This window comes from Dendropsophus ebraccatus, chromosome 6, assembly GCF_027789765.1.
Source record: "Dendropsophus ebraccatus isolate aDenEbr1 chromosome 6, aDenEbr1.pat, whole genome shotgun sequence".
NCBI lineage: Eukaryota > Metazoa > Chordata > Amphibia > Anura > Hylidae > Dendropsophus > Dendropsophus ebraccatus.
In genome coordinates, this window is record NC_091459.1 from 108487039 (window position 1) to 108503291 (window position 16253).

At 43.5% G+C, this 16253-nt stretch overlaps 1 protein-coding gene across 1 annotated transcript in view; it reads right to left on the bottom strand.

The window, feature by feature from the left end:
• Positions 1 to 16253, bottom strand: part of DNER (delta/notch like EGF repeat containing) — a 181711-nt gene that overhangs the window by 48516 nt on the left and 116942 nt on the right. The window contains exons 6-8 of the mRNA XM_069973932.1: positions 7723 to 7876; positions 7521 to 7634; positions 6320 to 6544 (exon numbers count right to left, since the gene is read on the bottom strand). Of these exons, the coding sequence (XP_069830033.1) occupies positions 6320 to 6544; positions 7521 to 7634; positions 7723 to 7876 (493 nt within the window). The remainder of the gene's footprint in view (positions 1 to 6319; positions 6545 to 7520; positions 7635 to 7722; positions 7877 to 16253) is intronic.

The window sequence follows — 16253 nt, forward strand, 5'->3', positions numbered from 1 at the left end:
ACAGGCTCTAACCAGAGTAGAAAAAGGAGTGGGAGGCCGCGTTGCACAACTAAGCAAGAAGATAAGCACATTAGAGTCTCTAGTTTGAGAAACAGACACCTCACAGGTCCCCAACTGGCATCTTCATTAAATAGTACCCGCAAAACACCAGTGTCAACATCTACAGTGAAGAGGCGGCTGCGGGATTTTGGGCTTCAGGGCAGAGTGGCAAATAAAAAGCCATATCTGAGACTGGCCAATAAAAGAAAAAGATTAAGATGGGCAAAAGAACACAGACATTGGACAGAGGAAGACTAGAAAAAAGTGTTGTGGACGGATGAATCCAAGTTTGAGGTGTTTGGATGACAAAGAAGAACGTTTGTGAGACGCAGAACAAATGAAAAGATGCTGGAAGAATGCCTGACGCCATCTGTTAAGCATGGTGGAGGTAATGTGATGGTCTGGGGTTGCTTTGGTGCTGGTAAGGGGGGAGATTTGTACAGGGTAAAAGGGATTCTGAATAAGGAATATCACTCAATTTTGCACCGCCATGCCATACCCAGTGGACAGCGCTTGATTGGAGCCAATTTCATCCTACAACAGGACAATGACCCTAAACACACCTCCAAATTGTGCAAGAACTATTTACAGCAGAAGCAGCAGCTGGTATTCTATCGGTAATGGAGTGGCCAGCGCAGTCACCAGATCTGAACCCCATTGAGCTGTTGTGGGAGCAGCTTGACCGTATGGTACACCAGAAGTGCCTATCCAACCAATCCAACTTGTGGGAGCTGCTTGTAGAAGCGTGGGGTGCAATTTCTCCAGCTTACCTCAACAGATTAATAGCTAGAATGCCAAAGGTGAGCAATGCTGGAATTGCTGCAAAAGGTGGATTCTTTGACGAAAGCAAAGTTTGATGTAAAAACAATGTTATTACAAATACAAATAATTATTTCTTACCTTGTCAATGTGGTGAAGAAGTGTGACTTTTCATGGAAAACACAAAATTGTTTGGGTGACCCCAAACTTTTGAATGGTAGTGTATATATATATATATATATATATATATATATATATATATATATATATAAATTTAGTCAAGGTCTTGGGGACAATTATACTATAAAATCTATAGGAACACTGGAGTATTATCAGAGAATACAGGAGCAGACAACTGACAACTAGGGCATCATAACCAGGAATACATATACAGCCATGTGTACTGCTAAAGGGGTAAATAGAGGGATACGCATCCCTAGGATGGTGATAGGACAATTATGAGTAGTAACATGGATAAATACAAACCATTAGCAGCAAACAAATATCTTGAAATGTTGAAGGACTGAAACATAAAATATATTAGATAGCAGCCAAACCTTTACACAGAGAGGGGTTGTGAGCAAAATTACCAACGGGTGAGATCAAACCCCTGTGTTGAAACAGATAAGGCTACAACATCTTCAATGCAAAAAAAATTCTTTTAAGTCTTTCAAAAAGGATCTAGACTGAACTGAAAAGTCATGTAGACTCCTGTGGTGAATAAACTAAATACGTTTTTGCACTGAAGTCTGGATGCCGCTGCCTAATCTGTGTTATCTGCATATGCTGAACACATAGCAGGGAAGAGCGACCTCTGTGCTGGCAGAGGACACATCAGCCATCCTTGTTGAAGGAGGCATTACCCATTACGCATAGTTTTCAATGACACTTTTATTACATCATGGGTGTTATATGGTCAAGGTATTATTTGATTACTACAGCTGCTATTTCCATTGTTGTGGCACTGCTACTTAGACACTATACACTGTATAAAATATAAAGGGTTGCATTACACAGTGGTAGCAGTACTGTATAGTGCTATTATTTAGACCAGGGCTTCTCAAACTTTTTGGTCTCTGGCCACCCCATAGTGCACATAATATCCCAGAGCAGTGCCAAATCAGAAATAAATACTGCTCCACCTGTATAACCTCAGAGCACACTAATACATAATGCTCCACCCGCATAACTCAATACCATGCTGCACAATTACATACTGCTCCATCTATTAACCCAACAACACACTGCACCAATAAATACAACTCCACCTCTAGAACCCAAAAACACACTACACCAATACATACTGCACCACCTGTCTAACCCAAAATCACACTCCACTAATACATACTGCTTCATTTGTAAACCAGCACCACAGTGGTTATACATCAGATAGCATCTGTATACTTTCATGGCTTCTTGTGGAGTAGTTCTCAAATTTGGCCTCATCAGACCACTCTTATTTCTCTACTAGTGTTATATTTGCATGTATTCTAGCATAGAGGCCTGATTCACAGTCTTCTCTTAATGGTGGTGTGTCTGCTGCGTAAACACAGTGAAGTACATGACACATTGAAAATGGCAACATTCTGAGACTGAAGAGTCCCAAAGTGACGCTCGTACCCTATGGGCAAGACAAGATGGGCAAGACAGGAAAAAGCAGAGGGGGCAGCAGCGGTGGTGGAAACATGAGGAAGCACAGAGGTCAAGCAGAGGTAAAAGGTGGCTGTGCCCAGACTAGATTGCCAGTGTAACACTAGCACATCTACGGGTGTACATACCTTGTGAAACTCTTAATAAAGAATTTATTAAAGTGAAGCATGAAGAGCATAACAGTACATTGCCAATTTAGGTCAACTTTTGGGATCACAGTGTATCTGACCAATACCCAGACAGTAACATGTAATGGATAATGCCAAGACAAGAATAGAAAGAAAAGTCAAAGCAAAATCCCTGCGGCTGCTTTATGGCACTTACAATATGGCAGCTATCATACCAATCTCCCTAAACATAATTGGATGCCACAACAGCTTGTGCTTTGCATTTGTATTACACTTGCGTCACCACAATCCAGCAAAATCATTTTATCCTGGTTGACATTGTGGCCCGGCTCTGTGTGGCGAGCCAGACGGGATGCTGGGCAATGCAGGGGCTTCACATTGCCAATAAAGGTATGTTCACATGCAAGAGATTTATTACAGACATTTTGGTTGTTTTTTATCTAAATGGGTCTTTTCGGCATATGCATACATTCCTGCAATCTCCATCCAGATGATACTGGCTTTGCTTCTTGTCTGTGCCCCTCTGTATCCTATGCTGGCTGTTACCTTCAGTTTCTGACAACATATATAGTGTGTACTCCTTCATACTAAGCTGTGGCTGTAGACTATCCTTATTTGACCCTAGACTGCCTTGAGTCAACATATCTACTTTTGCCTTTTGCTGTGTACATGTCACTATGTTCTTATTCTGCCAGTTCAACGCTAGATCCTTAATTGCCGCTGGCAACCACCATCCGCATCATGGTTTATATATTCAATATTAATAATAAGGTCTGGACAACCAATATGCACAGAAATAACTGGGCCCACAGAGAACCAAGACCAACAACAAAAATGTGGGAACAGGTGTTGTCTGGCAAAATAAAATCTGTGTGTTTGGGTATAGGCTGGGCTAAGATGAAAAACAAAACAAAAAAACAACAACGTACTCACCTTCCCTGATCCCCCGACACATCTGCCCTAGAAGTGCCCGATACTAGCCGAGCAGTTCAGCTTTTACATCATTACAACCAGTGATTGTTTGAGCAAGGGCTTCCTGCCTGTGGATATGTAAGAAGTGAGTGCTGCTCAGCCAGGACTGGGCACTGTCAGGATGGACAATTTTTTCACATTTACCCAGCTCTGAAACATTTTTTTTTTTTTGCTACACAGCCCTGTTACCTCTTTTGCTGAGAATGTCACAACTGAGTTCATTGCAGTACAGGTCTGCTGGAACACTTGGGACTTGGGTTGAAACATCTTAGAGGCAACATCTGCACAGGGTTTGTATGCTAATTTTTCTGGTACAAAGTGAGGAGCAGGGAGCAGCGTCCTCAGAACAAGATGAGGATCAAGAACTGACTCTGACCCAAGTATCGGCACCATCTTTTCTCCCGCTTACACGGCTGAGAGAGACCATTGTGTCCCATCGACACCACTCCCGCCCGTGACACCTCCAAGGCTATTTCTCATTCGCCTCCTCAGCAGCAGAGACCGGGACACTGCTTTGCAAGCGGTTTGGAAGATGGACATGAGGTTGACATGAGTGCTGTGTTATTTTTTCTTTCCCCTTTAGTCCTTCCCCCTTGAGTCTATGACAAGCAGACACGCAAACTTGATGCAGGCACTGAACCAGCGCCGTACATTAAAGGCTTAAATCCCATGACCACTCAACATACACTTACAACGTGTAGTCCCAAACGGGTTCATTGTCTTCCTATGAAATTGTGTGTGGACCAACGTTATTTTGGTGTTATGTAAGTAATACCTATTGGATATTTCGTCCATCATTAGGCTATTTCTAGTAAACGTATTTCCCAGAAAATCTGAGTCTCCAAAGGGCATTATAAAATATTCCTACATAGCAGGGCTCCATATTGTGAATGCTTTCCCACTTACTATATATGAAACTGATTTATGCTCTCATGAATAAAATAAAGTTCTGTCACTTTCACGAGCTCAATGAGAACAAAAGGTCGCTCAAGGTCAGAGCGCCTGCCGGTGAGACCAAAAGACTGACGACTTATTCTGTTTGACAGAAAAAAATCAGACGGAAATCTTAATGCTTCTGGCTTCCTGCTGATCTGATCAAAACCAAATACCAGCGTTTGAGATCTTTCAAAAGTCATTTTCTTCACTCACAAACTTATCAAATGGTCAATTTAAAGTTTTTTTTATGAGATTCAATGTCTTGGCATTGCAGGGATAAGTCAAATCCACACAAATTATCTGGATATCTTTCCAATGAACACACCAGTACACATGTACCCCAGGAAGAGCTGAGCGTCAGATCTGTCTTTTTCCACATAATCTACAATTTCCTACAGGTCAAAGAGCACGGTGGGAGCGTTCATTTACAGTTCATTCCATTTTCTGCATCATAGTAATCTTCTGAACTGTGACGGAGTTCACTCCATGTGCATGGTGGCTTAATGCTTGGCTCTGCTACCCTACAGAACAGGGGTCATAAGTATGAATTACACCAGAACCAAATCTGCATGGATTTTCTCTACTCTTGTGAGGATCTAAAACTGCAAAGACATCCTGATAATTCTTTTGATTTATTATAAAATCAGACAAATGTGTCTAATATGGGAGGATTAGACCGAGTTCCACTGGGGACAAGAATGCATGTAAGTAAAGTTTGGTGGTACTAAACTGTATAGCTTGAGACTAAGGCCTCGTCCACGCGATCCATTCCGTGATCCACGGTGGAGGAGGATCGTGGCACGGATCGTCCAAGAGGAGTGCAGCCCCCCCACCGCCTGGCAGCAGAGATGACAGAAGTGCAGAAGATAACTACCCGTCTACTCCACCCATGCCGGCTAGCTCACATGCTCACCGGCAAGGGGGGAGTAGACGAGAAGTGGTCTTCTGCGCTCCTGTAACTTCTGCTGCCGGGCGGTGGGGGGGAAGGATCCATGCCGTGATTCACACAAGGACATGTCCTATTTGTTCATGGTACAAAACGTGGTAGGCGTCATGCCACGGATAGTGTGAATGGCTGCATTCATAAGAATGGTCCCTAAAATTGTCCGTGGTCGCGGATCCGTGACCACAGACAATTTTACGGGACGTGTGAATGCAGCCTTAATGAATGCATTATTGTAATGAAAAAGTAGACATATCTAGAACTAATGACTGTTTATATCTGACCAAGGACACATAAGAAAACAGATTAATAATAGTTAACGGTTATTTCCCATTTCCCAAGACATGAAGAGAAAAAAATTTAGAGAATTTGTATAAATGTACTAGCCTTAGGTTAAGTCGGTGGCGTTGCAATTGGGGTTGCAAAGGTCACACATGCTGTCAATCTACAGCTCTCCTGAATCGGCTGTAAAAATGACAGCCAGTTCGGGAGAACTGCATTGTGCAAGGCTGAACTCCTTCTATTCAATTGTATCAGCACAACACTGATACAATGGAATAGCTAATTGCTGGCAGGAGGAGGGGAGCACTGTGCTCCCTATCTTGCTACTTAACACTTGTGCTCGGCCCACATTATCTTCATTATCACAACTGGCCAGAGCACTACACCATCACTAGGGGAATACCTCCTTAAATGTAGTCTAAAATGTATACTTCACTGTGCAAATAGTACATGTAAGCAGTCTCATTTACATAAATGAATGGGGGACATTTATAAAAACTGGTGTTCTGAAATTTAAAAAAAAAATTGCTTCTTGTACATAAAAGCAATAAAACAACAATACCAAGAATAATGCTAATAAAACAACATCTTAATGCCTCAATAAACATACCTGGAATGCATAAACATTTGTAACTAGTTCCAATGCTGCGGCAGATCCCATGGGCACATGGACTAAGGGCACAAAAATCTGCAAGCTGGGCACATGTGGGCCCCATGTACCCTCGGCTGCAGTGGCAGGAGAATGAGAGGCCGGACGAGTAACAACTACCATTGTTCAGACAAGGAGACGTGGAGCATGGATCTACTTTCTCCTCACAGAAGGAGCCTAAAAAACCTGCAAATAATAACACTTATCAACCATTTGATTTTTTATATACTGCAAACACATTCCATCCATTTTACAATGCTACAGCCATACTTACAGGGTTATATGTGTGATTTATGGTAATAGGATATAAAATACGTTATCATCATAAAAGCTGAACTGAGGGTCCATGGCCACTCAATGACAGATAGATGATAAACTGATGACAAATTGTCCCATTAATGTTTCGTAATGTTAAAATCCATTAACATTCTACTAAAACCCAAGAATAGGAATAAGAATAAGAATGAAAAAAAGTGAGACAAGCAGCCTAGTATGACTGTGAGGAAACATAAGGTGGGCTGTGCGGCCCCCCAATAGCAAATAGGGTTAGGTGATGGAGGGGAAAGGGGGGATTACTGGGTAAGGGAATGGGGGGCTGTTTCATTTTTACTTACAGGGAGATGAACAACAGGAGTATAATGAAACCCCAGAGATCCTATCCTTCAGTGAGGAATCAAGTATTCCATTTACACAGTGTAATTCACCTTAGTGAACCAATGTCGGTGAGGCTCCCAATGCTTCCACATACACAAGCTTGGGCATCACTGATCAAATCCACAATACAGATTTCTTATATTTCCTGTTGGGAATCACACACTGATGGAGTGGGAACATAGAAATAAAGAGAAGTCTGTAACCCTGTATCCAGGCCGGTAATGCTACGCACCCCATGTCAGAACATCGGTGGATATTCAGAGTAGCATTATCAATATACAACGAGGAACAATGGGTGAAGCTACATTACTGTACAATAATACAATCTATAACATCATCATATATAGCGGTGGTGCACTGGGGGGGGGCAGATAGTGCCCTGTCACAACAGTTCCCTTTATGTACAGATATTAGTTTACGTCAACCTAGTTAAAAGGCTGTTTTCCCACATAACCTATAGACTTGTTGTGCATCTAATATTACTATATAATAAAGGATTAACACTTACCCTCAGGGCACTGGCAGCTAAATCCACTGAGGCTTGTTACGCAGGTGGCTCCATTTCTACATGGCTGGGGAAAGCAGTGATCCACTAGGGCTTCACAATACTCCCCAGTATAACCTGCACAGAGAATATCTGTAAACTGTCTGGACAGGCAGAACTTCTATACCATTGTACTAGACATTGCTTCTGAATGCAGAACACATACCGGGCAGGCAGATGCAGGTTGCATTTTTTCCATTATGTTTCTGTAGGAGGTCACTGCAGGTGGCATTATTATGGCAGGGGTGACTATGGCAGGCGTCATATTCTTCACAGTAGGCACCAACGTATCCAGGGTCACAGTGGCAGGAATATGTGTCCTGGGGATAGAAAATGGAATAGCATTGATAGGATACACTGAAAACAAGCTAAAAATAGTAAAAATTCAGAAAGCTTCATTCACAATAATAATATTCTCAGCTACCAGTTAGACCTAAAAATGAACAAAGAATGAGGGGAAAAAACCCAAAAGGAATCTAGACCATTTTAACTGGGGACTGAATGCGGCCTAGGTTGTCTGGTTTCCTAGCTACATCAAGAAAGGCAGGCAACTATTAGATATTGTGATAAGTGTGGAGGGGACATAGAGGGGATACATCCTCACTTCCTGGGGTACACTAGGGTATCACACTTAGTATGTGGAGTGAAGAATTAAATAAAACAAAAAGAGAGCATTTCGGGTGGACCTTACAAGTGTCTTCTTCTTTAGGTTTACATATTACATTCTTTAAGACCAAGAAAAGTCTAAGCAATGAAGAGATATCCACTTTAGAGAAACCCAATGCCCCAATTAGGAAGGTAGGTGGCACAATAGATAGGTAGGTTCTCCCAGTAGATAGGGCTTTCCAGTGGGAAGTAGGATCCTCCCAGCAAAAAGGTAGGCCTATCCAATTGGTAGGTAGTTAAGTAAATTCCCTTAGTTAGGTGTCTACTGTACGTAGACAGGTCCCTGAAATATATTCTCTTATTATGTAGGTCCACCTAGTAAGTAGGTAGGTCCCCCAATAGGTAAGCAAGTAACCCCATTATTCTGGTAGTTTCTTCCCTTAGGTAGGTAGCCTTTCCCATTACGTAGGCTCTCTAGGTACACCATTTCCCCAATAGTTAGGTAGATTCTCCCATTAGGTAGGTTGTTTCCCCCTTAAGGTAGTTCCTCAGAAAGTAGGCAGTATCCCCCATTAGGCAGAAACCCAGGCTACACTGTTGTCTAGGAAATTTTTTCTTACTACTATAGATCAGTAATTAGGATGCGTTCATACGTATGGGATACGCATCAGATCTGCAACAGATTTAAAGGGGTTGTCCGGCGATAAAAAATTATTCACAGAATAACACACATTACAAAGTTATACAACTTTGTAATGTATGTTATGTCTGTGAATGGCCCCCTTCCCCGTGTTTCCCCCCACCCACGCTAGACCCGGAAGTGTGGTGCATTATACTCACCGCATGTCGTGTCGTCCACGGTCTCCGATCGTCAGCAGTGACGTCTTCTTCGTGAGTCCGGCGGATCTTCCCGAGTGCTGGCCGCCCTCTGCAGCGTCATCCGAAGCTCAGCCGCGATTGGCTGAGCATAACTGTGCTCAGCCAATCGCGGCTGAGCGGCTGATGACGCGGCCACGTCATCAGCTGCTCAGCCGCGATTGGCTGAGCACAGTTATGCTCAGCCAATCGCGGCTGAGCTTCGGATGACGCTGCAGAGGGCGGCCAGCACTCGGGAAGATCCGCCGGACTCACGAAGAAGACGTCACTGCTGAGGATCGGAGACCGTGGTCGGCACGTGACAGGTAATGTATAGCGCACCACACTTCCGGGTACACGGGTGGGGGTGGTGGGACACGGGGAAGGGGGCCATTCACAGACATAACATACATTACAAAGTTGTATAACTTTGTAATGTGTGTTATTCTGTGAATAATTTTTTTCGCCGGATAACCCCTTTAATGGCACAGATTTGAAGCTGCAGATTTACTTTGAATCTGCAACTTCAAATCTGCACCATTAAATCTGCTGCAGATCTGCTGCGGATCCTGTACATGTGAATGTAGCTTCACACGTACCGACTCACAGCGTTAATAACGCTGCGAGTCGGCTAGGTCCTGGCAATTCACTTTCACTACATACACGCAGTGGTCTGAACGACCGCTGCGTGTATGTAATTCTGCCGGCCGCTTAACCCCTTCAGCTCCCGCTCTGTATATATTACCTGTCCTCGCTGCACGGGGTCCCAGCGTACTGCTCTCCCGCCCGGCCAATCAGTGGCTGCGGCAGGGCAACACACTGATTGGCCGGGGCGGGAGAGCAGTACGTGGGGACCCCGTGCAGCGAGGACAGGTAATGTATACAGAGCGGAGCGGGAGCCAGGCGGCAACAGAAGGGGTTAAGCGGCCGGCAGAATTACAGTACATACACGCAGTGGTCGTTCAGACCACTGTGTGTATGTAGTGAAAGTGATCTGCCAGGACCTAGCCGACTCGCAGCGTTATTAACGCTGCGAGTCGGTACGTGTGAAGCTACCCTACGGGTATGTTCACACTGAGTTAATCATTCTGTGACATGTCACTTCTTAGAGCAGAGAGCCGCGGCAGCGGAGGAGCGCGTGAGATGCCTGTGGAAGACGCTGATCGGGCTGTAGTCCCTTATATGACTAGGGCAGCACAAGCTGTAAATATGGCCCTGTTCACACAAGAGACAGATGCACACACTAGGACAAAACTGTTGTTACCATTTCATTAGAAACACCAACAATGGTCAATGAAATAACTTGGCGCTAACATAAATAATTATACATATTAATTTGCTGTAAACCAACTAATGAAAATCAGACATTGCTTTTGTATTGTGGCTCAGGAGACAAAATGTTTAAAGGGAACCAATCACGCCCCAAATCACCCTAATGATAAGGAAACGTGCTGGCACATCACCCAGCACGCTTCCCAAACATCCCCCTGTACCCTCTGTGCCCCCCTCTATTAGACCATATTCTTACTATTATGATGTCCCGCACAGTATGTAAATGCCGGGCAAGTAGTCACGGTCGGCGTATCTAGTCACGGTCCTGGGAGTATCTAGTCATGGTCCTGGGCGGTTGGAATCTCTGTAATCACGGCCAGAGGTGTTTCACGACAGCGGCGTGGCGACGTCTTCAGGACGCTGCGCATGCGCAGTACGTCAGCATCTTCTCCCGCCGTGCAGCGCATGCACGGCGTGCTAAAGACGTCGCCGCACCGACGACGTGGGACGCAAGCCCTGGGTGACGTCGGCAGAACGCAGGTCTTTCAATCACGCCCCTCTGGGCGTGATTACAGCGATTCCACCGCCCAGGACTGTGACTAGATACGCCCACCGTGACTACTCTCCCGGCATTTACATACAGCGAGGGACATCATAAAAGTAAGAGAACGGTCTAATAGAGGGGGGCACGGAGGGTACAGGGAGATATGTGGGAAGCATATCACCCAGCACGTTTCCTTATCATTAAGGCGATTTTCGGCGTGACTGGTTCCCTTTAAAAACAAACTAATGAAACTGGCCTGGAAAAAAATGATGATTCCAGACAGGATGTACTGACACCTGGCACCTATGCCGATCAGCTGTTTAATGCCAAAATACATAGTGCAAAAAACTTGTCCTGTCTGCCAAGATAAGACTGCTCCAGCTGTCTCAGATGCGAAGGTGCCTGCAGGTTCCAGCTCCTTCCATAGGTCTTCAATAGGATTTAGATCAGGGCTTATAGAAGCCACTTCAGAATAGTCCAGTGCTTTGCTCTTAGCCATTTTTTTATGTTTTTAGCGGGGTTTTTTGGGTCATTACCCGTTGACTGTGACCTGCTACTGAGACAAAGCTTTCTCACATTGAGCAGCACATCTTCCTCCATAATGCTCTGATAGTCTTAAGATTTCATTGTACGCTGCACAGATTCTGTAGACCCTGTGCCAGATGCAGGAAAGTAGCTATAAAACATACCTGAGCCTCCTCCATGTTTCACAGTAGGTACAATGTTCATTTCTTTAGCTATTTCATTTTTGTTCCTATGGACATGAAGTCCACTGTGGAGAAGACAGTGATGGATGGTGCAATCTGACACTGGTGAACCTTAACCTTGCAGTTCAGCTCTAATCTCTTTGGAAGTTGTTCTGGGCTCTTAAGCTACCATTCGTGTTATCGTTTCTTCAATTTGTCATCGATTTTCGTCTTGCAGCCACGTCCAAGGAGGTTGGCTATAGTCCCATAGACCTTAAACCTCTGAATAATATGTGTAACTGCAGTAACAGGAACATCACACTGTTTGAAGATGGTCTTATAGCTTTTACCAATAACATGTTTGTCTGTAATTTTCTTTCTATTCTCCTGAGACAACTTTATTCTTAGCTTTCTTTAGTCCATATTCAGTATGATACACACCATGATGCCAAACAGCACAATGACTACTTTTCTTGCTATACACAGGCATACTGACTGATGACAAGTGTGAAGCCACCTGTGGTGCTAATTACCTTAGTGTAATGTCCCTATAGTCAAATTATTTTCAATCTTCTATTAGTTTGATTTTAATTTTTTTTTTGCTGAAGCACAATTTAAAAGCAATGTGTGTGAAGCATCCATGCCTACATGGGCTTCAGCGCCAGCCTCTGTTCATGGTGTATTGCAGAGAATGCGCTGTTGACCCTTATTTTGTGCATGTATTGTTTGTTGCCTTGTACTGGTCTGAACACTGCTCTTTTCATTTCCTTGTAGTATTAAATGGATTCCACCACACCCGTCTCTTTCTCTTGCTGACCTTGTTCTGGGCTGATGACTGTAAAGCTACGTGTGAATGACAGATCTCTTCTCCACTCTCAATCCTTCCTACTAGCCTGTGATCTGTGTGGTCTGGATGTCAGAGGACTGGTCCAATCATGCCCCGGACAGGGACTCTGACATCACAATCTGATATTGCTATAAGTCTATTTAGATTTGGCTGGAGTTTTACTTGTTTGGCTATTTGGATCTTCTGACCTCTTCCTTACCCTTTTCTGTCTTCCCATTTTTATGCTGACTCAGTTTTGTATTTGCCAATTTTGACCTACTGTATATCTGACTGACCATTCCTTATTGTGTTTGTTTGTCTTGTTCTGTCTCTGTGTTTACTGCTGCGTAGAGAGGGAGTGCCGACCAGTTGTCGCTGACTGTCTAGGGCCAGGCCAGCAAGTATGCAGGGACAGTTTTGGGGGGCCAAGAAATAGGTATCACTGTTTTGTCTTTCCTGCCTGATCTCTCTGGTTGTACAGTCCTGACAGTCTGATTTTCCATAGTTGATTCTCAGTAAATGGAAATTTATCATTACTTTTGTCAGTTTCAAGTTATTTAAGTGACCTACTTAAAGAGGAACTATCAGCAGGTTAGAAGACTCTAACCTGCTGATAGCCCCCTATTGCGCAGGAGACAACAAGGATGAAGTTATACCTGTTAACTTCATCCTTGGCGCCATTGCTGTGTAATTAGTCATTTACTCTACCATCTGTTAAGACCTTTTGGAGCACTTGAGCACTGCTAGGAGCACTGCCTCATCACCAAAGGCCAATCTGTCCCCAGCTGGCTAGCCCCTTGTAATGACAATTAATGAAGCAGGTTGGCCGGATTGTGGCTAAGGGGGCAGGCATTGCACCTAACGGTCTTAGGGAACTGAGGAATAAACGACTAAGTGCACAGGGATGGCGCAGAGGATGAAGGTAACAGACATACACGATGCTGTATAAATAACTATTGAGCTATGTTCCCGCAACATACTTTTTCGCAAAACAACGTCTGTTATTTTCCTCTACGTCTCCTGCACAATAGGGACATATAAGTAGGTTAGATTCGCCTTTAATGCCCTAGACTACTAGGATTACAGACAATGACGTCTTCGCTGCTCTAGACCATGATGCTGTATAAATAACTATTGGGCTATGTTCCCGCATACATTTTCGCAAAACAACGTCTGTTTTTTTTTTCATTTAAAAAGTCCATTCTTTTCTATCTGCAATCTTTTCCATTGAAGTTAATACAAACTATGGGCAATCATACACACAATAGTGTTGAGCGAACAATGGATGTTATTTTAATTTTTTTTTATACGACCTTTGCATTAAAGTCAACAGAATCTTATTACAAGACACACTTAAATGGGCAAGTAGTCAATATTGAGCTAAAATAATGTTCCAACGGCTGACATTGCATTACTGGCCATAGAAACATGCTAAAAAACGTCCGTTGTTAGTATATTGTGTGAACACAGCCCTCTATGTCAATTTAATGCTAGTCTGTAATGCCTTAGAGGGAACACCGCAAGGGCTTAGGTAGAATAATGGATAACATGGGATAAATAATGAATGGGTTGGACATCAAGAGTCTAAGCTGGATTCCAGTTTGTAGAAAGAAAGGTGTAAGACACCGTTCATACTGAAAAGTCACCCACATTAGCAGCGTCGATTTACTCAACAGAACAGCAGCGATAGATAAGAGGGTTACAAGACGTAAATACATTTCTGTTAAGAACTAGAAGTTAACGCTGTTCATCTCTTTATTCCACAAACGTTAAATAAGATTATTAGTCAAGAATACTCCATAACCTTTTGTCTGAGCACACAGAAGAATTACAAGCAAGATTTCATTTTCTAAAAATCATTTTCAATATCTATAACAAAGCGCTTTAATGCTCCAGGGTAATAAATAAACCTTTCTCATGATAACCGGGACGGCTTGTTAATAAAAAGTTGCTTTAATCTGATAAGAACCACTGCATGAGACGCGTGTGAGCTGCATTCTGGATAAGTAGTTGCATTAATCTTCCTGTAGGGCATGGTTGTCACTAGTGTCATTATATGATTCATAGGAACAGGGTTTTACAAAGGGTTAACGCCTATTTCCCGTACAGAATCTACATCTCGGTATCAGGAAAAATGAGATGGGACTGGCAGGAGAAAATCTGAATATGGGAAGGGAATAAATAATACAAGTCATTTTAATGTGGAAACTAAGAGGTGCTGGCAGTAGCTTCCTCCTCGTCTGCCCGCGTAGGGATGTTAACAGGATAGAAAAACACAATCCTTTCCAGCAAAAGCATATTTTCCAGCGGAGGAGGTGTAGCGTCACTGTTTTTTTTTACAATAAAGACACTAAGCGTGCGTTCAGCTGTCAGGGTGCTATGAAGCGATCAAGTAGAAAATAACATTTTATTTTAACACAGAGATTCATAGTAAACATTGCTTGGTCAATGTGAGTGTAATGTGTATGGCTGCACCACTGATGATAAGGGTGTACATTTTCCTGTGTGTCCTCCTACTGTGCATGTGATATGGAGCTAAAGCATCCTCTGGGAAATAACCAGAAGGATAGCTAAATAAACATGGTCACAATTAACAGCTTTGTGTCACACAGTGTGGGCCAAGGCTGACAAGTGCAAAAAGCAGCTCTGGCCTAATGAATGTTTAATTATCTATTGAACACGGCTTTGGCACCTACATTATCATCAAAGGACAGATGGTGCTATGTAATAATATGTTGATGGAATTTAAAGAGACAACAGCCTCTAACCTGTGATAAGCGCCTACTGTGTGGGAGCTTGTCCTGCGTTGGTTACACCATCGTTGGAGTATGAGAAGCCAAGCTGTGGCATATAGTGGGGCAGCAAGAGGGGATAGAACACCCACCAAATATAAACAAAATAGTCATGGAGCCAACCGAGGCTGCTCAAACCACTGCGCTAACTGGGAACGCGTGTGATCTACAAAGCTGATCACGTCACAGAACAAGAGAAATGTCATCAAGGGATTATCCAGCTTCTTCTCAGATTTTCCTCCATCTACTGCTCCAGTGGTTACTCCAGTTCCTGACTGATGGGACTGACACCATGTTTAGCTTCTCAACAATACAATGACAATTTCAAGACTTGTTGCAGCTTCTTGTGCTCTTAATTTTGAACCTTTTGATACATTATTTCCCTAAAACTAGGCTTAGATTGCCTATATTATTTCTCTGTTCTCCAGAGAAGCTCCTCTGAGAACACAATGACCCTCCCCTCTCCTAAAGGAGGACCTTACATAGGGTGTTTAAAGAACCTGACTCACATCCACGGCTGGCTCTGCAATGTTCTATCTTGAACATGGATCTTCTACCATTCAGTTATATGCCAATGGCTTTGATGTCATCCTGGTTTTGGTGGCAGCCTTCTTGGAGGAATTGGTAGGCCATATGAAAGATAAAATGGCTGTGCTACATATTCCTTCTTCCTCACACAGGTAAATATCAGCTTCAGGGAATGGGCTAAAGAGGAGTGTTTCTGTTGCATCCTACATCTAGCTCCTGCCTTCAATAATTCATCAACACTTTCAGTCTAATGAGCCTATGCAAGTGGGCCGCACAGCGATGACCGCAGAGAAGAGGACCAAGAGTTTAGTTTGCACCTTTACTGTGACCAGAAGACTCATCTGCACCACTATTTAATCATTTATCCTAAACCTCTTCAGGTCTCTTCGCTACCTTTGGATCGCCCTCTTCATCTTACACCTGTGATTGGCTCCTTCATGGTAGTTGGGTAGGGGGGAGGGAGGCTGAAGGAGCTTTATGTTACCTTAAGGGGGGGGGGGGGGGGGGCACCAAAAAAAGGTTTTGCACAGGGTGCCATTTACCCTAAGACAGGCCCTGGGTGCCTAGTAAAGCCATATAGGAAACAGA